At 40.9% G+C, this 25,517-nt stretch overlaps 1 protein-coding gene across 3 annotated transcripts in view; it reads left to right on the top strand.

Moving 5' to 3' along the window:
* The first annotated feature begins 270 nt into the window (after positions 1 to 270).
* znf704 (zinc finger protein 704) overlaps positions 271 to 25,517 on the top strand; it is a 47,917-nt gene continuing 22,670 nt past the window's right edge. The window contains exons 1-2 of one of the 3 annotated variants that reach the window (XM_034891145.1): positions 271 to 1,169; positions 4,829 to 5,013. In XM_034891145.1, coding sequence (XP_034747036.1) covers positions 909 to 1,169; positions 4,829 to 5,013 — 446 coding nt within the window. In that variant the 5' untranslated portion in view covers positions 271 to 908. Of the gene's footprint in view, positions 1,170 to 4,825; positions 5,014 to 25,517 lie in introns of all 3 variants that reach the window. The other 2 variants (XM_034891144.1, XM_034891143.1) reach the window with 2 other exon arrangements.

Genomic DNA, 25,517 nt, shown 5'->3' with positions numbered 1-25,517 from the left:
ATTTAGCAACTAGGTTATAACATTAAGCGTGTCTGTCTGGTCAAAGTTTTTCTTTCAGTAGCCTAAATTCCCATTTTCCCCTCCTGCCATTACCATCCCCTCTCGTTTCCTCTCAATCCTTGCGTCATTGTTTTGAATTGAGCATCCTCCCGGCTTGCATTACCTTCTGTTGGAGAAGGGGGAGCGGTGGGGACTTGTGGAGGCGTGTGCTGCAACGACCAATTGCAGCCCGCCTTGGCCGCCGGACCGCACATGTTTACAGGCAGCATTCCGCCGGTTGAGGCTTTGCTCGGTCTTCGCCACTCGCGGACTAGAGCTCGCAGCAGCCGGAGCTGGAGTCACGTAACGGCTGTTTTTTCGACAGTTTTAAACATCCGAGGAGGCATGGAGATGTATGGGCCCGAGCGAAATAAAATAATTCGACGTATTTGCTTCCGTACTTCGATGTGTAAGTCATTAATTCATGGATAAGCAGCAATTTTGTTTAATCGTGTACAAATGTTATTTCGGTTCCTGAAATAGCGGATATTCCGTGTTTTCCCGCCGCCCCCTGAGCTTGCAGGGAGCAGTGGGCAAAACAAACAAGTCGAACGGAGGAAGATTGGTAGCCGGTTGGATGTAGAGGTTGTTTAGCGGCGAACGAATCGTTTCGTGTTGTCGGCTTTTGTTGGGTGCTAATTCCGAGTTTTCCTTCAGTGTTCGGTGCTTTTCAGTACGGTGCATTTAGTACGCTGTTCGGAGTTTTTGCTTACCGAGTATGTTGCCGCTTTCTAACATTTTATCAGGGCGCGTAGTCTACCCGCTTCGGTTTTGTGTTTTTGTCAACGTTGATTACCGGTTATAATTCGACGTTTAATGATTTAAATTAACCGGCAAACGGCTCTGAATTTGGTGAGACACTTTTAAACATGCATACAAGGCGTTTAGTGAAACGTTCGATCCTCGGTAGTCGCGTTTATGCGCCGAGTCCGACGGGGGACGGTGCCCCGGTGACAGGAGTGGTCCAGGCTGTCAAGCAGGAAAACAGAGACGTTTCGGCTGTAGACACCCGGCGCAGCGTCTACACTGTGCTAATGCAGGACGGGAGCCTCAAGGAGTTCTCCGAGGAGGAGATAGCCGCGGGGTTCAACCACACTGCAGCCAAAGGACCGCTTAAGTCCAGCATGAAGGTGTGTGTCTGTTTGTGTAAAAGCGCCGCTGCAAGCAGCGCTTCACTGTTTTTATTGTGCGGTGTTTTGCGGCGTTTAAGCGCTTCCTTTACGGATCGGATTTAACGGTGTCACCGCTGTCGCTGCTGCCGCCACTGATGTCAAATGTAACCAGCTGGCACAAAACCAGAACCACCGAGAATAATAATAATACTGCGATATATCATGACATTTGGTGACATCAGATGTATGGGACAAAGGGCTTGATAGGGCCTGCGCAATGTTTATGTGGGCTAGTGGGTGGGAAAACCGATGCAAACAAACACGCTCATCACGTTTTGCACATAGACTTATGATTTATATCACATTTAATACAGACAAATTTGCCTTTTCCGTATGGCTTTAAGTGCACATAGAATGTATCATAGACATTGTCATTGAAGATACAGCTTGGCCTATTCATTTTAATAACAATATTGTATGGCTTTATGTGAACCCATTCTGTACAAGATGTAACTATTGTTTAAACACGGTTAACATGAGGTAGAAACTATGGGGTTCCTGTGACATTAGAGACAGCGAAGTAAGTTTGTGTAGTCCCGATTAGCAGTGACCTAATTGCCTTCGTTTTCAACGTGGATTCCTTGGTGTCACATGGCCTCAGATAAAGACTGCGTGAGGAAGAGAAGCCAACCCTGCTCATGGATGAAAACACTGTTTCTGGCATAAGGGAAGTGTGTGTGCTCGTGTTCGGTCCTTTTTTATAGCAAGGGAGGGACTGAGAAAGGCATGTGACCAAATAATGGCTTGTTTACGATCTGATTTTGATTCATTTTGATTGGTGTGGTTTTTTTGCCTTCTTGCATTTATATGTGTGTTGTGTTTTCATATGTTATTGATGAAGTCATTTGGGCTGTAGTCGTAAGTATTATTTCTGTAACCAAAACAGAAATGTTTGGCTGCTGTTTGTTACCACACATATGCTGGACTGTTCACTTCATGCAAATGTGAGATATAAGGAAGTTGTACATCAGAAACAGATACAGCAGCAACACTCTGAACTGCTTGTTAATCTCAAATGAAGTTGTAAATTAAAGTTTAAAACTTGCTCACATGTCAAATCTTATCAAAGAGGAATGCAACAGCTGTTAGGAGAACTGTTAAGGCTTTGAGTGACGAGAAATGCATTGTAAACTTGGGTTCTCGTGTTTTGCATTTGCACATTTGTGTTTGCTGTGCTGCACTCCAAAAAGCTGTTGCACACAATACTGTTACAGTCAGCGGTGCATGCTGGACTAGTGCAGCTGAGGCTGAGAGCGTAGCCCTTTAGCACAATAGTCTTTCAGCACTCAATTCCCACTGTGGCCAAAATGAAATGAGGAGGAGGTGTGTGTGTGTGTGTGTGTGTGTGTGTGTTAGTGTGTGTGTGTGTGTTAGTGTGTGTGTGTGTGTGTGTGTGTGTGTGTGTGTGTGTGTGTGTGTGTGCGTGTGCGTGTGCGTGTGCGCGTGCGTGTTCACATGCAAACCTGTGTTGCTTTTTGTGTGCATGTGTGTGCGCTTTCTCTACCATTTGTGTATTTGTATGTTTGATGAGTTTGAGTTGACTTCTTAAAAGGTTGGAGGGGGGGGTTGTTTGTGAGGGCATGCCACCCTGTTTTGAGCAGCAGCTGTACAGCCAACAACGCAGGCGCCCTCGGCTGGCAACAGGTGGCATGCTCCAAAGAATCTGGATGCTTGGCACATTGCCCGGTATGGCAAACGAATGCCCCCTGATCTGGAGGGGGGGGGTGCAAGATGCCACTTGTTGGTTTGTGCAAGTGTGTGTTGTGTGAGTAATGCTGCACAGATCTCTCGCTGCTAACAAAGAGGCGTTTACTTGTTTTTGTTTTGCTGGGCGCTTTTGTTGTCCTCACTGTTGTTTGCGACGATCGTACGTCGATGTGGGAGTCAATGAAGCAAACTTGTTGACAGGAGCTGAGTGACTCTTTGTTCTGAAGCGGTGATCCCAGGCAGGCGGACTGGCGTCGTCCTTATTGGTTGGCTGAGCAGCATCAGCATGAACCACAGCCACCGCAGGGTCAAGTCTGGAAGCTGCCTGTGATGATGTATGGGTAATCTTTTAGGGCAGAGGAGGAGTATGTGTTTATGTAAGTGTTATGTGTACTATAAACAGGTCTAAAACATACAATGTAAATCTTTTTTTCTCATTCTTGTTCTTGTTTCCTTTAAAAGTATTTATGTCTCATTGGCAAAAATACTCAAAAAGGTAGTCGTATATTTCAGTTCTGCTTGCAGAATAACTTTTTGTAATTCACCAAAAGAGTTGGGGCTGAATGAAAATATTTAGTTGCGATTTTTCTGACCAGTATTGCGGTTGCAATTCAAACCCTGATTTATTTCCATCACGTAACCACTAGATTTGTAGGTTATATACTTTTCTATCAAGCATTATCACAAATTGACCTTGTTTTAACATTAAAACAGTCAGATGGAATAATGTAAGGGTTCTTCTATTATTAAAAAACAAATATGTGTACATGAATTAGCTAGTGTTTTTTGTACCAGTTTAGTTAATAAAGAGAGGGGAGGTATGAGGGACACTTGGGGTATTTTGTTCTATGTGCACAAGCACACGCATACAGCTTTGACACATGCAACTCACATTTCACAACTGATTTGGCACGCTTTACAATTTCCTGGCGCCGTGAAATGCCATTATTCATAAACCTGGTGAAAGGAAGGAATTGCTGTTGGTTTTATCCGAGAAGTGCACTTGTCACACGCGCAACACCTAATCTTCCCCGAGCCCCTGTAATCCATCTTGTTGTTTTACTCAAGTCTGTGTTTTCACAGAGCCTTAGCGCACCACTGAGTGTTCATGCGACCAGTCTGTATCATGAGTGATGCTCAATAATAGTTTCTTCTGTTTTTTTTTTACCACATTAACCTAAATAAATTTTGGTTTCTGTGGGTAGGTATGTTTGTGTGTGAATTTGTTTGTGAGTGATTGACTACAGGGTGCTATTGCCTTTTCCATTGTCAACCCTATTCTTGTCATGTAATGCTTTGAGATAATGATCTAGATCACACACACACACTGAACTGCATGTCATACTCCTCAATGCTCTGTGTGTTTCACTCTGGCTTTGGCTTTTTCTCTTGTCTGTTTCTAAGAGCCTGATGGCTGTGTGTGGATGTGTGTGTGTGTGTGTGTGTGTGTGTGAGAGTGAGATTCATGTGCCGAAGCATGCCATTCATTGCTGTTGTGTAAGAGAACAGATGATGTTGGACTGTGTTTTTTTTAAAATGCTACAGGTGGGCGTTTTCAGATAGGAGAAATGCTATTTTGTGGTTGAGGAGGGCCATGACAAACATAAAAAAGTGAATAAAATAAATATGAAAACTGCACAAAATAAAAATAAAGACCCACAAAACAAGATGTTTTACCTAACCTGTCATTTATGTCCCTTTTTATCCTCAATGTACAAAAAACACATTTCAAATAGTCCAGGTCATATTTGCCACCTTGCTTCCGAACATCAACACAAACTTAAAGTGAACGTTAATCAAATGGTGGTTACCGTGGCTACGGTGCAAGACTGCTGCATGGCTCATATCAGCGTTGTTACTAACTTGCGTACATACACTGACATCATTTTCTTTGCATCCCTCTCCAGCAGAGCTCCAGTAACGGAGCTCCAGAAAGCCATAAGGTGGAAGGCGGCCCCCTTAGTCCAGAGGCAGTGGAGGAGCAGCGGGTGGCGGACGGCAAGCGTGTTGGCCGGGACCCCGACACCCGATCCGTGTCACTGCTGGAGCAGAAACGCAAAGTGGTCTCCTCCAGCATTGATGTCCCTCACGCCAGGTAGAACTGTTTGTGCGTGTGTGTGTGAGTTCTTGGACAGTGAGACTCTGATTCCTGCTTTAGAAAGAGTTTGGCTTGGGTTTCTACATGCAAAGTTCATTGAAGGTTTATGACATACATATGTCATCTCATAAATAGGACAAAGTTAACATGGGCTGAAATCCCATTTTGTTAATGTTACTACTTTTCAGAGCACTAAATGCAATGTTATTCGATTACATACAGTATATTTTACTATATTCCGTTATACATGTCACACTGCACATCAGTGGTGTTTGTATGTTGGAGTGAATGTATTGTGTAATTCTGTACCAACATTTACTTAGTACAAGATTTCATCCTTGTCCTACATATTGAAGGGTTTTGTGGAAAATGTCATTTTTGGAAGGATCCCATGCTGTTGCCTTAACTTGCTGAAGCAATTATGGTTATAGATATTTAAACGACATGCCTCTGGTGGTTTCTCAAATTGAAAATAGGGTGCAACACTGACTCAAGGGCATGAGAGTTAGTCAACTAACATGGTAAATTATATTGTTACCCTCTTTCATGTCTTTCCTTCTCCATAGCAAAGACAGTTAGACATACTGTAGCCTTGTAGCCAAAATAGACACCACTTTCTTGCAACACAGAGCCCAATACAAATTAATGAGTTATGCTGATGCAAGAGCTGTTCCCTCACACATTTAGTGACTCTCTTTACACCATACACACTAAAACAAATATTATTTTAAAATGGTCAGCATAATCCATCACTGAAGCTGGTCCACTACAGGGCAATTAAACATTAATAGGCAATAGTCCATGGCATCGAAGAGCCATCTAATAAAAGAAACAACACTCTTTCACTATTAAATGTGACACACTAATACCTTGTAAAGCACTGTGCTGTTATCGAACATCACTCCCCATTACTTTCCTCATGCTGCTGGAGGAGTCCAATCGATGGCAACTTGCTGTAAAGTACAGTAAATGTCTGAGTACCTTTTATCACTGCAGTGCATCCTGAATAGTTATTTGCTGATGAACCATTATTTTGTTCTCTCTTGTTGCCCATTAAGAAGAAGAATCTCTTTTTAAATTGAATCTATCACATGGATTAGACAAACGTTTTACACCACTTCCACGCTAATTACCTCTTGCATAGGATTTGCCATGACATTGATATTTATGTTATTGTGGAATGGCTTATTGATCATCTCACCGGCCTTGCACAAGTTCAGCATGTTTCCTCAGCTCAAGGACGATCACTTTTTAAACCAAGTTCCTCTATATCCTCCTAATGAGAACACCTGACAACAAGAAAGCCATGGGCAATCTTTTATGAATTGGATCAGATTTCCCCTCAACATGCACCAATTCTGATATACTGGTTAAGAGAAACCCCAACCTGTAAAAAAGCTTCACATATTTCTATTTGTTAGTGTGAACACACACAGCATTTCAATAACACACCCAAGTTGTCACTCTAGCCAAAATTCCAGAAGTATGTTGTATTTTTATTTTGTCTGTCCAGGCATTTGTGAACCATCATTAATGTGAGATTTGCCAGCCAAATGCACCCACAAAAGTAGAAACAACCAGAGACAAAGATTGGGTTTTGCTTTTGGATGGTTTTCTTGTATCTGTGTTACGTATCAGCATGACGACAAAATATCCAAAGCCTTGTGAAAATTCAGTGGTGTGGCATACCAGCTGAGAAGCCAGGTATTATGAGTTTTTATTTTTGTGTTTCAATAGTGTTCTCTGCCAACACATGCTGAGCTTTTTCTGTTCCTTTCTATCAGTGGGAATCTCCTGCCCAGTAAGAAATGCCATATAAAGGCTGTATGTAGAGAGGAGGCCCTTCAAATAATCACAAACATATTTTATGTGCTCTCAATGAATAACATATGCAAATGGTACAACCTACTGTGGGGTTTGAACGTTTGGGCACCCCAGGTGAAAATTTGTATTAATGTGCATCAAGAAGCCAAGGAAAGATGGAAAACATCTCTAAAAGGCATCAAATGACACATTAGACATTGGTTTTTATATGTCAAAAAAAATTATATTTTATTTCCATCATTTACACTTTCAAAATAACAGAAAAAAAAATGGTGCCGGCAAAGGTTTGTGCACCCTGCAGAGTTAATACCTTGTACTGCCCCCTTTGGCAAATATCACAACTTGTAAACACTTCTTGTAGCCAGACAAGAGTCTTTCAATTGTTGTTTCAGGTATCTTCGCCCATTCTTCCTTCCAAAAGTCTTCCAGTTCTTTAAATTCCGGGTCTGTCTGTCACACACTGCTCTTTTAAGGTCTATCCACAGATCTTCAATTTTGTTGAAGTCGGGAGATTATGAAGGCCATGGCAAAACCTTTAGTTTACGCCTCTTGATGTAATCCACTGTGGATTTTGAGGTGTGTTTAGGATCATTATCCATTTGTAGAAGCATCCTCTCTTTACCTTCAGCTTTTTCACCGATGGCATCAAATTAGCTGAAATTTTATTGAATCAATTTTTCCTTGTACTCGTTAAATGTTCCCTGTGCCACTGGCTGCAATACAACCCCAAAGCATGATTGATACACCCCATGCTTACCAGTTGGACAGAGGTTCTTTTCATTATATTTTGTGCCCTTTCTTCTCCAAAAGTACCTTTGCCCATTGCGGCATTTTAACCTCATCGGTCCACAGAACTTCCACAATGCCTCAGGCATGTCGATATGTTTATTTGCAAAGTTCAAACGCTGATATTTTTGGTGAGGACGTAGAAGAGCTTTTCTTCTGAAGACTCTTCCATGAAGACCATATTTGTACAAGTATCTCTTTAAAGTGGAATGGTGTACCACAACTCCAGTGTCTGCCAGGTCTTTCTGGATAGATTGTGTTTCAGTTTAGTTTCAGTTTTCTAGACTGCTTAGAAGAAGCCATGGTGCTGATTGTTGGGCCAAGGTAAGATGAGTCTGGACATTTAAAACCTTAAGATTGACATCACCTGGTCTTTCCAGACAATGATTGAGAACAATCCCTGACACTGTCAGGTCTCAGCTTTCCAAAGGGGGCAGTACAAGGTATTAACTCTGCAGGGTGTCCAAACTTTTGCAAACACCATTTTATTGTTTTCTGTAACTTGTGTGACATACTGTACTATACAAATGTTTAGTCTGTCATTTGATGCCTTTTGGAGATTTTTCCATCTTTACTTAGCTTTTTTATGCAGATTAATACAAATTTGTACCTGGGGTGCCAAAACTTTCAAACCCCCCTGTATACCTGTTTTTACATGAGTTTATACGTGTGCCCCATGACCTAGTTTTAGTAACTGAGTTTAAAAAGATGGGTGTTCTAAGGTTTCTGTAGAAATAAGGAATTGTTTCATGCTTTCAAATATTCAGCCAGCCATCCATTCCTAATGTCATAAGCTTTTTATGTGTTAATGAAAAGTCTGATTTCTAGCCAACAGCACAGACCAGACATCTAATTATTTTGTGTGTGGCACTTCAAAGCCTGGTAATCAAAATCCAACAATATATTGTGCTTGTCAAGTGCTAAATCAAACCAACTGCAAAATCAGAGTTAAAAGAAAATCAATTTCAGTCCAATTTGTAAAGTGTGCTCACACAATCAAAAACAGGGGAAGTTCATTCTTGCCACATTTTAACAGCCGGTATGACCCCGAGCTTCTTTCTCAGATATCCCTATAGTGACCTCCTCACTGCACATTATTGCCTTAGGATTAAGATCAATGGCTCTTATCCTCTGCACACCTGCGACCAATTTTCATCCCTGCTCCCTTCCCCAGTGAAGTGCTCCCTTCACTGGGGAAGAAATGGTGTCGCCACAGACCGCAAAGTAACATTTATCTTTAAAAGAGACAAGGAGGGAGGGAGGAGGCTTGGAGGGATGGTGGAAATGGGATGAGGTAAAAGGATGAAATAAATGTATGTGTGGAGAGGACAAAAGGGTAAAGGAATTGGATTGAGCATGTGTATAAGTGTGTAGCTATGAGGATAACAGTAAAAGAGGGACCAGAGAGAGAATGCCCGAGGATTTTATTTTCCCAGCTAATTCTCCAGATAAGTCTGACCTTGAGGTTGTTAATTGCACTCTCAAAAATTCTTTCTCTGGTGGTGATTTACCAAGAAAATGTATGACTGTTTGATGGCTCTCCAGGCCCCTTGGAACCCAGATACAATAGGTCTCCTAGCTCACTGGGTGTCACTGAAGTACCCCAGTGCCTTGTCTGCAATAATTGGGAAAATAGAGTGAAAATGACAATGTGCCATATAGACGTTAGACCTCAGGGGTTTTGAGTAGCGACATTTATTTTGTTCTGTCTGTGGTCTCTAATCACTCTATGGAGTAGCCTCCTTCATCGTATTTGTTAACAGCACATTTACTTCACTAGTATTTTGTCAGATCTTGGTACAAAAATCAATAGGCGTCATTCCATGATTGAATGATTTTCTGCATTGCCCCTACTTCCAAATGTCCAAAGAAATGTTTTCCGTTGTGAAATGTTTTTAAATGTGCTGTGCCTTGAAATAAAGAGGCAGTATTTGCTTGCTGTGGCAGATTTGTGATTTGTTTACGCCATATTTATTGTCTGATTCTCTCTTTTCAGACATCTCTACTCATTGTCAGACTCTGGTTTTAGCCAGCTGCTGGGCCTTCTCCTTCCCCCAAGGGCTTATGTTTTCTCTATGCAGGAAACGGTCAATTGTAACAAGAGCTGGCGGGGGCAGACCAGTGGAAACAAATGGCTTGGCTTTTGACAAATAGAATTCTGGGGACTAATTGCTAGCAGGGGAAGTGAAGTAAAACCTAATTTGAAGGGGAAATCAAGAGAGGGAGTGCTCTGCTTATTATTGCAAAACCTAAAAACAACAGATCTGAGGGTTTAAATCTACTTCTCTGTGTAGACCTCAAGCAGTCAGCAATCCTTTTCTAGCATGATGCAGGGTTACTCATATTTCTAAAAACAATTGGATCCCTTGCTGGTCCTCTATGATGCAGTAATATCTTCTTTTTGACAGCCAAGTCCTACACAATGATCACATTTAATCTGATATATGGTAATGATGACCATTCCACCTAGCTGTAGATTAAAGCTGGTGGGGCGGACTTCAAAACCCAATTTAATGCCCCCAAAAAAAGTTTGTTTTTAACGATCAGTGTATTTTAAAAGCAGCCAGTTCATTGCGCTAAGCCAACCATGTGTTCCACACTTGGGGCCTGGTGCATAAGCCAACTCAGACAAGGAACAGGTCCAAAGACGCCCCATCCTGAGCAAAAAGAGGCCCAAAGGGACTGTCAGATTATCGTTTGTCTTTTGATAAAGCTGCATGGCTTCATGATCTAATTGTTTTTCCTCTGCTTATTTTTTTGTTTGTCCTTGTGGTCGTTTATACCTTTATGGAACAATGTTAAAGATATTACTCCTTTTGCACAATGTGTTTGGTTTGTAGCAAAGGAGGGAGTTGAAATTCCCAAAATGAGAGAAAGCAGGGGAGGATGGGGCGTGTGCATGAGAGCATTGTGGGTTCACCAGAGAGTGAGTGATAGAAAGAGAGAGAGAGAGAGAGAGAGAGAGGGAGTGATGGAAAGAGGGAGAGTGATACTCGGCATTTGCCAAAGTTAACAGTTTTCCTTGTTTCAATGCCAGTGGAGTTTAGAAACCATGCGATTACCATCTGAAAAGACAGCTCTCATGATCTCTCTCTTTCTCCCCCTCATTCACCGTCTCACTCTCCCAGACTCAGTGTACTATTATCTGATTGAACACTGAAGGTTTTTCTGTAACAATTTACTTGACCAAACCAAGTGTGTTGAATCTAGTATTCTGTTAAACTATCAGATCGGCCTAACTACACACAGCTAAAAATAACAAACAGAAATGTGCTTGCATTTATATAAAGAGGACTTTGCCCAACATGTGTAATAGAGGGTTCCTGTTTTTGAGCCACTGTTATGGTTCCCAAAATTCCACACGTTGTGGGATTTGTCCCAATGACAACTTTAGCCGACACAGTTTTCTGAAGGGAATGGATTTTGATGCATTCTTATAAGAACAATGCCAAACAAATGGTTTTAAAACAAACAAAAACACTACATGTGGTTGGAGTGTGTTTGCAGGCTACCTAGAAGAATTTATCCTAATTTTTTACAGGGTTAATGTGTCCTTCCAAAACACTGTTTGTCTGTGTTGTATTGTGCAAAACCTGAATAGTGACTACAAACTAAATGATATCTAGTGAATACATTTTACACACAATTATACAAAGCACAAAGTGGTAAATAAAGTCAAATAACAGTTAAAGTGAAAGCAAGAAACTAAATAAATAAAGCTGGATCTTAAGTTTAAAGAAGGGATTTCAGCAAATGTACATATTTAGCCAGCTTGAGCTCAGCTCAACAGGTTGTTTTATTCAGTCCCTCCAGGATTGCGCAGAGTTTTTTAAGATTGTTTTGGCCCCAAATGTCTGATGTTATGGGAGCTTTTATGAAGAAATTGCTATGTTTTTTTTGGTATGTTTGTTGCAATGATTTTTTTTTTTTTTTAAGAGTTCTTTAAAATGAAAAGGAAACTTGTTTTGGGGAGAATAAAACTACTGTAGTCTGAGTTTTCCTAGGACCTTACCAAAACTGTTAGTATAATATGAGAATTGCTGGTGGATTTAAGACATGAACATATCTGTCAGTGGCTTGTTGATCTTTACATTGTTAGTTCATTTCCTATCCTGGCCTGGGACACACATTCATACAGTTTGTCAAAGTACTTATTGGACTTATCATTGCACTTAAAATAACAAGCGTAGCTGTTCTCAGTTTAGGTCACCCTGTCTCATCTCCGTTTTTTCCTGCATCCACTGTGTGTCTTTGTGCGTGCGTCAGTTGCGGGGGGGAACTCAGTAGCGCTGCTTTGCTGCAGAACCGACAGGATTGAAACATCGGAGCAAAAAATCCTTACAGAGTACATTGATGTTAAAATGTACACAGGTTGGCTGGACGGTCTGACATGTTTTACACGGCCTTTTGCTACATGTTTGGTTTGTAAATGTAAGATGTTCTAGTCACACACGTTTAGTTAAACAAGAAAATAAATATGGCCACGTACGTGTGACGTCAACCCGTTCTCACTCCCGCTTGGTCATTTGCTCTCAGAGTCACATACTGATACAAAGTCGGCACGTGGGACTGTTATGATTGGTTTAAGTTGAGGAAAACTCTGGTTATTGGTCAAATTTGCGAAAAGTCACGGTGATTGGTTGAATTGGTGTGAATTGTTGCGATTGCAACATCACAAAATTCTAGAGGGACTGTTTTTTTGTCTAGGAAACCTGTTGGGAAAAGCCTAATGTTTTTAATCTTGGCTTAAGAACAGCCAGAAGGGACCAATCCACTGTCCTGAGCCAGGCTCATGTGAGCTGAAATGTCTGTGATCCTATTTTGGAACCAGGTGCATGTTGTTGTACAGCAGGGCTCTCCAACAAGTAGCTCACAGGCAGATTTCCAGTAGCTTGCCAATAAGTTGACAAACTGAGACACAAAATTAGCACAAATCAAAAGAGAGGTAGCTAACTTTGTGGGCCATAGAAGTGTAAAGTGGTTATGTTTTCTTGGACCCTGATGCGAATATTTGCAGTGATATAGCTAACTATGTGGGCTTAAATAAGTGTGAAATAGTTGTTGTGAACCTTGACATGAAGTTAAGATTTTGTTGGGTATTGCAGTTTCATACTTGTAAGCTTCATTTAGCTTATGAGATGAAGAATGGTTGGAGACCCCTGCAATTCTGGGAGTATCAGGTAACCAGGTTCAAACATGCTGAAATCAGACTGTATCAGACTGATCACATTTTAATCAGGTTTACACATGTGCACCGTTGTAATATCAGATCCATTCTTTAACCTCCCCCTTTCTATCTTTAGTGTGTCAGTATAATACAATTTAGTATAATGGGACAAAATGAGATTGTGAGGTGCACAGGAGAAAACCAGATGATACAAAGATTACCGTTGTGATTTTCTGGAATGAAGGATTATCTCATTAAACGGTGGCCTATGTGAATAATTTAAATATATCAATTTGTATTGACTACTTTATCCCTCTGTTTGACAGGTATTCACTGTAGTTTGCTTTGTTCAAGGCTTCAGTTGATTGTACTAAACCTCAGAAACAGTTGTTTGGTATTCATGGGGCCACCCCACCACGCTGTTAACAAAGCGTTAGTTTTATTGCACGTAGACCAATCAAAGACCAATCCCTCACTCTTTGTCAATATCCATGGAAAACTGGTGAGAACGGCATCGATTTGGTCTGCGCTGGCTCATTCGACATGTTCTTGCTCCTGAGAAAACAACCCCATGTGATGGCGCAGGACTGGAATTGTGAGTTTACATTTATATGCAAATTGTCTCTTTAATTAAGCATGCTGAATATTGTTGAGTGTGAGTGGGGGAACAGTTCATCAACATCAATTATTGCAATTGTAAAAATTGTACAATTTTTGATATTGAAGGCATGCATTTCAAATGAAATCCACCGTTTATCTAAACAACATATTTTACACCCTAGTGTTAACAAAAAGTTGTATGCTGATTACTTTGACGCTAGCAGTGGAATTAACACATCATGTGTAACATTCATTTTGAAGCCATCAGCAAACATCTATTTGCAGTTATTGATGTTGTAAAGAAACATAACGCTGCTTCTTTGGAGATTGAATACTCTTTATTGCTGTCAAGGGAGCGCGACAAAATGTGTTGGTCTGACAGCATCGATGGCATTAATCAACAGATGAATCAAATCTACAGCCTCACAGAAAATGTCACTAGTATGCTAATTTGTCCAACATCGATGCTAACGGGTCTGTATGGTAGTTTTGTGTTCAGTTATTCCATGCCCGCTTTCTATAATACACAGTGCAAAGCCAATGTTTATGTGACAGTGGGCTCTGTGGGACCTCTGCTGCTTTCGATCTAATCCATAGTCCCTGGCTTCAATGGACTGATGATAGCACGGAGTGCTACAGGAAAACAAAAAAGCTCTAATTGATTCTATCGACAAATGTGCATTATGGTCGTCTATGGTGTATATAAAAGGTGGTACTAATTGACGACAGTGTCAGGTGTCACACATCGAGTCCAGACAGAAGCACTAAGGACTAATGAGGAGGTGAAATTAGTTAAGTGAACATCTATTCTCTTAGGTATAAAGTGAGACTATTATTCAAACTGGGCACGTTAATGAGCGGGTTCCAGGGGGAAAATCCCCCCCTGGAACCCTGGAAAAATTTGTTCTCATTTGTATTTTGCTTTTAAGAGTTTTATCTTTTGGAATGTAGAAAAACCCAAACCTGCACATGAAAAACATCAATCTTGAGTTCCGAATGTACAGCATAGGGATTGCAAGTTGATTAATAGTGAACCTCCTCCCATAACAAAGTATTAACATTACTGTACTGACCCTGGCTAAGTTTTGGTTTGGGGCAAAGGCATTGTGACACATCGGGGGGGTGACACCATGCTTCTCAAGTGTAACCTATTAAAAAACAAACCCAGCCCTGCAGAACTACCTCCTCCCTACATTATTTCTAATTACGGCCATCAATTTTGAAGCTCCATTGACCTGACTGTTTTGAATTATTGATATCCGTCAGGCTGACAGGCTTTATTAATTAAAATGGAGATTTACTAATTAAGAGCACGGCATGAGAGTGTCATATTTGTAGCACCATTTTAATTTGAGTGTCGCTCATCAATTTTATCGCTGTTAAGCAGAGTGGGCGCAGCATGACCGAGGGGTAGGCGAAGGTACGGGGGAGGTGCCCTTATTTGACATGCGTGCGTGGGATTGTGAAAGTGGGTTTCGCGATATGTGATACCACTCCGACTTACTCACGTTTCAGATTATCAGCACTGCCTGCTTTACGGACCGGATGTTATAAAGACTTCCTTTCTTTGTTCATGACAGTTGAACGTGATTTGAACAATAATTATTCTTTTCTTAATTATTCTCAACGCAACATATCAGTTCCTCCCAAGAGCTGCTTAATAATAATACTAACATAATCATAAATTGAATTTTTATATAGCGCTTTTCACAAACTCCAAGCTGCTTTACAGAGCAGGAAGATAAAAAAAAAAAAAATGCAAAACTAAACAAAACAAAACAAGATTCAGGCACAGACATGCTTGCCATATTTGTAATGTGGGGCCACTTAAATGTACATTTAATCTAATGAGACACAATCCTTTTTTATTTCTCCAAAGAAGTGACCTAAACAGCAAATTTGTGTGCTTTTGTACTTATCATAGTCTAATGATAATTTTAAAAGGCAACAATGTGATTCATCCCAAAGGGTCCCCTAGATGAGAGTTTGTCTAAAGGACTTGGAACAAAGCATGGAAAAATGCTGTGAAGCTCTGTGACTGTCAAATAGTTTAGTGTGGCTTGTTAACTGTGGTTCAGTTCATCCGTGTATTAACACAAGTGTGTTATGGATGTCTTGATTTCACACAATTGATATCAGCTCTGACATATTACCCACCAGTGTATCATGTCAGGTCAGAACGCAGGTGCCACTGCTTTCCCAACAAATATGTGCCGCCACTCAGGAAAATCTCACATCGTTGATCAAGCAAAGTTGGGACCATTTTCCATCCTGTCAATAGTGTCTACTGTAGTGTTATAGTAGATAATAAAAGGACACCAATTACCTGCCTATTAGCAGTTTGGAAAGACAGGATATAATTGCATGCTGCTGGAAAATTTACCTAAAATCCTCAAAATGCCCATCATCATTATCAAAAGAACCTATTTTGAAAGCATATGAGTAAACCGAGTCACGCTGTAAAAGGTCTAAAGAAACACTTTTAAAGCATATTTCTTTACAATTTAGAGTCATAACCACAGAAAACCTAAAGTATTGTATCAAGTTTGTAGACTAAACCTTCATAAGATACTAACATGTGTTGAATCAAAGGCATGATGCCTGGACTACTGTTAATTCCCAGATGTTGTTTGAATCCACCTTCTGGACTAACAGATGTAAAAAAAGATATTAACACGGCAGTACAGGCGATAATGTGTTTAGCACAACGGCATGTAATTTCACCTCCAACAAAACAGAAAGATTATTTTTCACACAAGCGGCAATCACACATACTTAAACTAGTGTTACTGTGAGATTCGTCAAAGGACCTTTTAGCACAGATCTGCTTAATTTGCCGAGTTATTTCGCCAGAATTATGTTTAATGAAGTTGAGATATAATCTGAATAATTCACGTGATAGATACACTAAAACCTGGGCCCCCTTTATAGAATTTGTTGAAAATGTATCCCTCGATTGATGTAATTCTCCTTTGTCCACCAATTGTATAAGGTGGTACGATGCTGTACAATGTTTCCAGTTTGAGTAGTGTGAAGTGAGGTCCAGGAACTGTGTGTAGCTATATTTTGTGTACCCACCTCTTTTTGTTTCTTTATGTTTTTTTTTGTTTTTGTTTTTATTATTATATATGTTTGAGCCTTGGTATTGGGGTTGGGACGGGTTGGTAATATGTTATATTTTTGTCATTCCTTCTATGAAAATTGAAAACTTATAAATAAAGTTCACAAAAAAAAAAGAATTATGTTTAATAACATGAATAGCATTTGAGTTTATTTGAGATGCAACATCTCAAAAGTTATCATTTCTCTAAACTCTCTTTGCATTGTTGAGTCCAATACACGGTTAAATAAGGCAGACATTTAGTGAAAAGTATCCCACAGATGTCTTCCTCCACATCCTTATGTTGTGAGTAATGAACAATAAAGTTAATTGAAAGCTAGCCATTGGTTTGTCTGACATCTAACAGCCATCTGCTGGGGCCGAGCGGCAACTTTTTCCCCCCGAATAGGACAACAGTAGAATATCCTTTTACTTCATAATCCAATAAGAGGGCTCTGTGGTTTTTGGTGTTTCCAGTAAACTCTAATGCGGCGAGTAGGCAGCGGACCAAAACTGTAAATAAGAGACATGGCACTCTGCAAAAGGAAACATTTAAAAGGTAATCTGTCGTCTGTTGGGTCTCCAGCTCACGCATTTGGCCACTTTTAAAAGAAATCAAGGTGACAGTAATTTCCCATCCTTTAGTGGTGTTGAAACATGTAGCCTAATATTTAAAAAAAGGGAAATATATTCTCCACTCATCCATCCTACAATCTTGTAATCCCTGATGTATCACACTTTCTTTGGCTCTTGTGATCACCGTGATATTTGAAAGCCTCGTACCCATTCGGAATTTGGCTCTTTATTAACACACACCATCCAACCTCTCAAATGAGATAATGCTTAGATTGTTGTATTTCTTCTCTGTGGGTTTCTGTTTAATGTTCTCTCTCGTTCTATCTTTTGCTTACACACACACACACACTTTCTCTCTCTCGCTCTCTCTCTATCTCTCCCTCTGTCTTTGTGCCGTCCTTTGTTCTTTAAAGACATTTGTCATTGGTTTCACTAGCTTCACCTGCATATGGGCGGCATGGTAACTAAACACACACACACACACACACACACACACACACACACACACACCACCCGATCAGAGAGTTCTTACTATCAACAAGGCAGCAGTTTGTCTGAACTATAGATTTGTCACCTCCCTCCTTCTCCCCTTTCTGTCCTGTCCCTTGCTGTAAACAATGCGAGCCAGTGGCTTCAGTCACGTGAGCCAGCATCTGCAGGCAAGGCTGTTATTGTTTTGATTTGGTTCCACATGTGAGCGGCTGTGTGTGTGTGCAATCATTTTAGGGGTTTAGGTTGGTTGGGACTTGGATGTTCTGCCGAACTCAAAGGCTGCCTGCAGAACTTAGTGTATTTTTGCATGTATGCCTAGGACGACATCCACACTACTACGTTTTCGTTTAAAAAATGAATATCTTTGTTTGTGTGTGTGTGTGTGTGTGTGGGGGGGGGTGTATTATGATAGCTTCGGCAGCATTACCTCACTGTGAGCTGAAGATGAATGTGTTTACCAGGAGCTTCTCTTTCTCTCTCTTAAAGATTCCTTTCTTATTTTCTCTCTTTGAGGCTTTCTAGTCTTACAACACACACACACACACACACACACAAACACACACACACACACACACAAATTGTGTTACACAGCCATACCCCTCCATATAGCATGCATAATTCATGACCTCCCATTGACATCTATGTAAACATGGGTGTTTTTCCTCAGCTGATTTGTAGTTCTTCTTCATCATGGTTGTGTGAGTGAAATACTGTGTCAGTCTTTTTAATGTATCACAAAACATTCATTAAATCTATTTTAAACTTGGTTTCTTGGCAAGCATTGTTCAGCATTGGATATTATTAAAAGGTGAATCAAACAAAACAACCATACAATAAAGGTTGAGGAAAAAGCACTGCCATAATGCTGGTTCTTCCATGTCTACCTTTCCCAATTTTATTTGAAAAGCTTTGCCTGTGTTCCAGTACAAGGAAAAAGTTAGATTAAAGGCCAATGTTATATATTGGATTAGAGTCAGTCTCACTGATCTTCACTCTAACAAAGAGCAAACTAAAAACCTCCTCCTATTCCTCTCCCTCTCCCTTTCTTTCCTCTGTCTTTTGTCTGTGTTTCTCCCACTATTAGCACACCTTTCCCTCTGTGTCCACTTCTTAGCCTTTCACTTTTATTCTTTCATCTTCCTCTCATCGCCCCCTTTTGCCCAGATAGCTGAATTAGCTTTCTAATGTTGCTTTCCACTTTCGTTTTCCTGTCCTGTCCTTTTTCTCTTTTTCTCTCTCTCCCTTGACACACTTCTACCTTGCTCACCCCATCTCTATTTTCCCGCCTATTTCTCCCTTCGTTCCCCCATGATCTGTCCCTCCCACCCTCCCACACTGTAGCCCTACTTCTCTTCCTTTGTCTCCTCTCTCTGCTGCCTGCTTTCTGTGTGTGTGTGTGTTGCTGTTTTTCCTCTAACTGACAGAGAGAGAGATGTTAAAGCTGTTGAGCTGTGTCCTGTGGCTGTATGATAGATAGTGTGGCTTAGTAGCGACCACCACAGTGAGGCAAGTACAAGTTGTTTATCTGAGCGTTCTCTGACAAACAACTGTGTCGAATTTTGACACAAAAAATTAGAAATCTGCCTGCACGCTCAGATTTCACTACAGTCTAATTGCTTCCAGTTAGCAGTTTTTTACAAGGAAAATTTAGTTATTTAGAAAATAGCTGTAATCAATAATATCCAGGGAAATTAATGTGCAGTTTACTGAACATACATACAGATTCCATACCCACAATACACCCACACATGCATATTTCCAATTATGTATGCTACTCATTTTCAGTAGGAAGGGACAATGCTTAATTATGGGTGCACAATCGCACATTTACAAATGAATATGATATCACACACAGATTGACAGCACAGAGGCGCCTCCCACTAAGTTGTGTTTCATATGTTTTACAGTCCAAGTTTGTTTGCTTTTTTAATGCAGGTGAAAGCATGTAGCATTGACCAATATCCTAGTGGCATTTTAACACTAGCTGACTGAAACTATACATCAATCTGTTGCCTCGTCTGTGGCTGCTCGTGGTAGCGCTGAAGATTCAAGGGGCATACTGAAACACAAGTGGTGGGAGTGCAACACATATTTAATGTAGCTCGGGGGTTTTCATTTTTTTGCACTTTTCCGTTTGTTGTTATTTCTGTTAACGCTTGGAGGCACATTCAAAAATTCTTGTGTAGGTTGAAACTGGCAGGTGAGTGAACGGGAAGGTAATTACACAGAGCAATGGGTTCTCGTATTTATAAGAAAGGCTGTCCAAAGTCCGACTAAGACTAAAGCTAACACAAAATAGCCTCTAAAAGTGTAACTAAGTATTTGTCCAACATCGACCAGTAGACCATTATCAAGGTTGTGCTGTGAGGAAAACTTTGCTCCATCTGGCTGTCAGCATGTTCCATCTCTAATTCCGTTGAAATAAAAAAGCTGTGCTACCAAAATAAGGCCGCGGGGTAGGGGAGACATCTGATTTCTGACATGCTGCATGTATGCATGAATTTACAGTAACCGGGTTACTGCCATGCATGTAAAGGCACTGTTCGTTGCCTTTGACAGGCACTCACAGCAACTAATCCTGTGAAGGAGAGAGCTTTGTGCTTCTTTGTCCCAAGATGTCACAATTTATGGAGTACCTCTTCTCAGGCTGCACACAGGCAGCCTTCACTACCCAATTGGTAGGGCTCGCCTTGAAGGAGGCAATATGTTGTGAGAGTCCTAATCTAACCCTAAGTTACATAAACTAAAGCTTAGACAGTGCTCTTTACACGAGAATTAATAGTGACTGCAAAAGTTCTCGGTTTTACCTTTTTAGAAAGCATCTAACTATTTGTCTTGTATGGATGCATAGGTATAGATCTATGTGGAGCAATGGAACGAAAGAGTCTTTGTGTGGACTCGTGGTTGAGGGGGGAGAAGGAAGGGATGGGCTCTCTCTCTTTCTGTTTCTCTACCTGCCTCTGTGTTTTCTCTTTCTTGGTGTTTTTTTTTTCTGTTATGGCTGTTTCTTCATTCTTGGTGTCACATCCTCATACCACACAGCAGTAAATTAATCAGATTATTTTTGCCTGATGCAGACCTTCCCCTAAAACCTTCCTCTTTTTCCCTCTGTCACTCCCCCTTCCGTCTCGCTGTCATTATTTTTCTCCAGAACAATTTCCATCACCACTCACCATTTATTTCATCCAAACATGCTTGTGATTTCTATTGATTATCTGACCACAAATGAGCGATTCTCTGGCTGCTTCTCCAATGTGGCTACAATCTGTAGTTTGAAGTACAGTAGATGGGATATTGTCTCACTCTTCAGTGTGAAGAAGGGCATTGCGGTAAAACCACATTTTAGTTCACTTTCCAGCTCAAGTTGTATACATTGCAAATCAAATAGTGAGGAAGAGGAAGAGAGGAAGAATGAGAAGGGCATAGAGGGGCTGAGAGTGAAGGGGGAGGGGTGTCGGTAAAAGGCCTTTAGATAAATGTTGAAACGGCGGGCAGATCCTTTGTCCTGCCTTGAGGCTATCTGAGACGATTGGACCAGCTGATAGGCCTTTCATAATGCTCTCCATCAACTCAATCTCCAGGAATTTTATGATCAACTTAAGCCAACACACAAACACACACACACGCACAAGCACATGCACACGCACACATACTCACATGCACGCTGACACACAGCTTCCCCAGCCCCCACTCCCTTCGAGTTGTAATTGGGAAAGAGACCCCTTTCTCCTGTGTGTGTGTGTATTACTCTCCTGGGAGATGAGGGGCTGAAGTTGTGTTGGGATGTGTGGGTGTGTGTCTGTCTGCGTCCGTTTGTGGTTACAGCCAAGGCGTTCATAATCAAGCTTAGCGGTGATAAAAGTGTGCTTGTGTCGGTTTATGTCTTTGTAGTTTATGGCTGTTATTGGCAGGGTGTGTGTGTATGTGTGTGTCCACGACGCAGATAGAGAGAAAAGAGCACTCAGGGGTAACTTGTGCTTTTCTTACCACTCCCACCATCACTACTGCATTTGCCACTAAACGCTAATGGAAACGCAAACACACACTGATGAGGTGAAAGGTAGCTGGAGGAGCAACTTCCCCCAATCCTTGAAGGAAGGCAGGGAAACGAGGAGAAATGAGATGGACGGAGGAGATTTTTAATTAAAGATTAAAGATTACTCCTTCTCAGGCCTGTGTGAACCTGCATTTAGTTAGAAGGTCATTTTCCTCTATTAACTACAGTCATTCTAACTGCTTACATTTCAACTAACAGACATGTGACTGTAATGAGAAAATATAATGAGAACAATCGTTGTGTACAAAATGTTTAGAAATCATCCAGCAAAGGGGTTTTATTACTGCAAGTATTAGAAGTGAATGTGGTAATGATGTAATACAGCATTAAGGTTTGTCGACACAGCTTTTTTTATGTTGTGCAGCATGTGATCCTTGTTGGTCTATATTTTACAAACCAATATTCTTGATTGTTTATGATAGTAGTTATTTTAATGTCCATGGATACCATTTTATATATTGCATATTTACCATTCAATGAATAGGCCTTTGCTAATTTCTCAAGAATGTTTTAATATTACAAATGTAGGTGTGATTTTGGAGCTCCTTTTGAACCATGTTCATACCCTGCCTTATGTAACTTATGCTCATAACTCATTTAGTCAGTTTCATAAGTTCCCAGCATCAGAACTATTATAACCTGGAACGTCAGCCATAACACAAACAAATCATGCTATACCACGGCAGGAAAAAGGGCGTAACAGAGACACAGAGAAAGAGGTCCTCGGATGTTTGCTTTCCCAGCTAAACTCAAAGGCTCTTCATTTACTCCTTTTCTGAACCAGAACTCGGATACCTAATTTTTTTAGCCACTTCCTTTCTTTAAGCTAGCAATGCATCACATGGATGAACAGTGTTGACCCGAGAGGAGAGAGACATGGAGGTAGGGGACAAGTGAACGAGGGGTGGGGGTAGAAGGACATAGGGAACGAGAGAGAAGAAAAGTAAAGGAGGAAAAAGAGGGATGAAGAGGGGGTTGGGCTGCTGCCTTTGTTGTGGGCGACCCCCTCACTGCTCATACCGACTCTCACTCACTCACACACATTCATCCACATTTGCAGGCATGTTTTCAAGCATTCATACTTGTAGATACTTGCATGCAGAAACCTAAACATTTTACAGAAAGTGACACATTTGGCCTAAAACACACACACACACACACACACACACACACACACACACACACACACACATTAGGCCAAATGAGTAGCTTGGAGCAGTGAGATCGTATGTATTCCCTTTGCTCATTAGGGCATAAAGCAATATCAATTCAGGGTAAGCCCATCACTTTGTGTGTTTGCGCGTGTGTGTGTGTGTTTGCGTGTGTGTGTGTGTGTGTGTGTGTGTGTGTGTGTGTGTGTGTGTGTGTGTGTGTGTGTGTGTGTGTGTGTGTGTGTGTGTGTGTGTGTGTGTGTGTGTGTGTGTGTTAAACTTATCACACCCATTGTTATATCTTTAGTCGCAGAACTGTTGAGTGAGGTCTGACTACTCCACACATAAACTGAATATCAACATCTTAAACCCCGACCTATCTGGACAACATCTATGTTTTCTTATTGTACTTCACAGTGGCAGAGTGCACAAGGTCAAGTAGCAAATATATCTAAACTGTAGTTCTCACTGTTTTTTAAGCTGCTGATGTACGTACATAATTTGAGCCTTAGAAGAGGAGACAACATGGCATTTCTTATTCAATTTCTTATTTGATTTCTGGGTAGATTCATAGGTAGATTCTGCTCTGCGAAAAGCAACAATGGCAGTCACACGATTACTTGAGTGCATAAGTGGGACCTCCAACCTATAGGCCCAATCTAGGGCATAAACTCCCAGTGTGTGTGTGTTCACCCCAAGCCCAAAGGGTAGAATGTATGCAGGAACCCCGACCTGTAGTGCAAATCTAGGGCACACCACTAAAGCATATATGTTTGTGTCAATCAAAAATCATATTAAAAGGTAAAGTGCAGCAAAAAGAGCGGGTGAACATTTGCCTTCATCTCTGTTGCTCAAGGGGTGAACTGTCTTTATGGATGTACAATGAAAAGAAATCAGGACTTTTTATACATCAACCTGACACACACACACAAACATTTACCCACTGAAGACCGGGGGGGTCTGCCGTGCAGCTCTTTCCCTATATACACACTCTACCTGACGATCCCTCATACATATAACCATGCCTGCATCAAAGCTATTAACCTGTCACTATGTGCAGTCTGGCTGATGTCATGAGATGTTTACCTTCAAATTATCCATTCACACTAAGAAAGTTAACAAGGTGTTGGAAACAAAACAGTAAGGCATGCCTCTTTTTAGGGTTTCCTTTGTATTAGAAAAGTGAGAAGAGAAGTAGAAACTGATTCAGGTCAAGTCAGTGTTGACTTATTTATCCACTTACAGTGCGAAACATATCTCACACAATCTCTGTAGAAAAGGACAAAGGCTAAACACAACAAGGATATAGAGTACGTGAAAATATAACCACACGCTGCTGTTGATCTGAAACTAATCAGTGTGTCTACTACTGTACAGCTGTGACTGTCTGCAGATACATGAAGAAGTAACACACAAAGGTTCTTTGGCTCCATGCCCAGCTACTGTATGCCACGCCCTGCTTTGCTATTACCACATGGCATTCATTAAGAAGTGTCTGTGTGAGAGTGCAAACAGGACTAGTGGACGCTCTGTGTCTGTTTACATCTGCACATTCTGGTGGTTACTTGTGTGAAAAGGTTTCTGTATGAAGCTCTGTGTCCTTTGCCCAAGTGTGTGTGTGCTGCTGTGTGTTTACAGGACAGCTAGAGAGAGGGGCAAACAGCTAAAACATGCTAATGCATAATCAGCTAATTAACTTCTAGCAAAGGCAGATGCAGCGTGGCTCTCAGCTAGGGCTGGGATGGTTACCGCATCACCACAATACCATGGTCACTTGACGCCTACCGCGGGTCTGAGCTCGTCACCGCCCTCCTTGAACGTCGCTCACTTAATGCACCCTGCCATTCTTGTTCTAACGTGCGCTACTTTTCTAAGGGGGTTGCGGTATACTGCGCTAGGCCTGCACGATTAATCGTTATAAAATCACGACTTTGATTCACCCTGTTCACAATTTAACTTTTAAATAACTTTTTTTTTTTTAAAGAAATTTTGATTCTTATAAAATTTTATGAGCCTACTGCATCACAAACGCTACTACTTTCTTCTGTTAGTTTTAAACATGGACTGTATAGTAGGTGCCTCTATTTTTGCAGGCTTTTGGTGATGCGCAATGTGATATAGGTGCCAAAAAAAACTCTCATGGTTCAGGTGTGCAATAAACATTGTAAAATAAATAGTGGGAGAAAATCGTTTCGAAGCTAAAAAATTGTGATTCATATTTTTCCCTGACTCGTGCAGGCATACACCGCGCTATCACGAGAATTTCTTACTTTTCAACGACGGTAAGAAAAAATCCATACTGTTCCAGCCCTACTTTCAGCAATAACATTGAATCTCAATGAGTACGTTTACATGCACACCAATTTTCCACTATTTGATACACGTCATATAAACACCATATTCTGGTTGTATATTCCAAATAAGGCCTTTTTTCGACTAGGATTTTTGGATTAAGACGTGGGATATTCCGGTATTATGTGGGTTTATGAAGCATTCTTTGGACATGCATACATTGCATTCAGAATAAGCGTCTCGGGTCTCAATCAGGGCTTTACATATGTTTTACGTATAGTAGGCTTGTGGTCTGTTCTGTGCGTTGCTATGGTTGCTGTACATAAACCAACAAGCCAACAGTTTGCAAGGCTGCAGACCCGATAAGAAGGAGAAACACAGCTACTTTTAAACATTATCAGAGACTTGGATATAGGCTTTTGGATATGTGCACACATCGCTACGCCAACTTTTTTA

This window comes from Etheostoma cragini, chromosome 14 (assembly GCF_013103735.1).
Source record: "Etheostoma cragini isolate CJK2018 chromosome 14, CSU_Ecrag_1.0, whole genome shotgun sequence".
NCBI classification, from domain to species: Eukaryota; Metazoa; Chordata; class Actinopteri; order Perciformes; family Percidae; genus Etheostoma; species Etheostoma cragini.
Note: the sequence above shows the minus strand (reverse complement) of the source record. Positions and strands in the feature narration are given on the sequence as shown.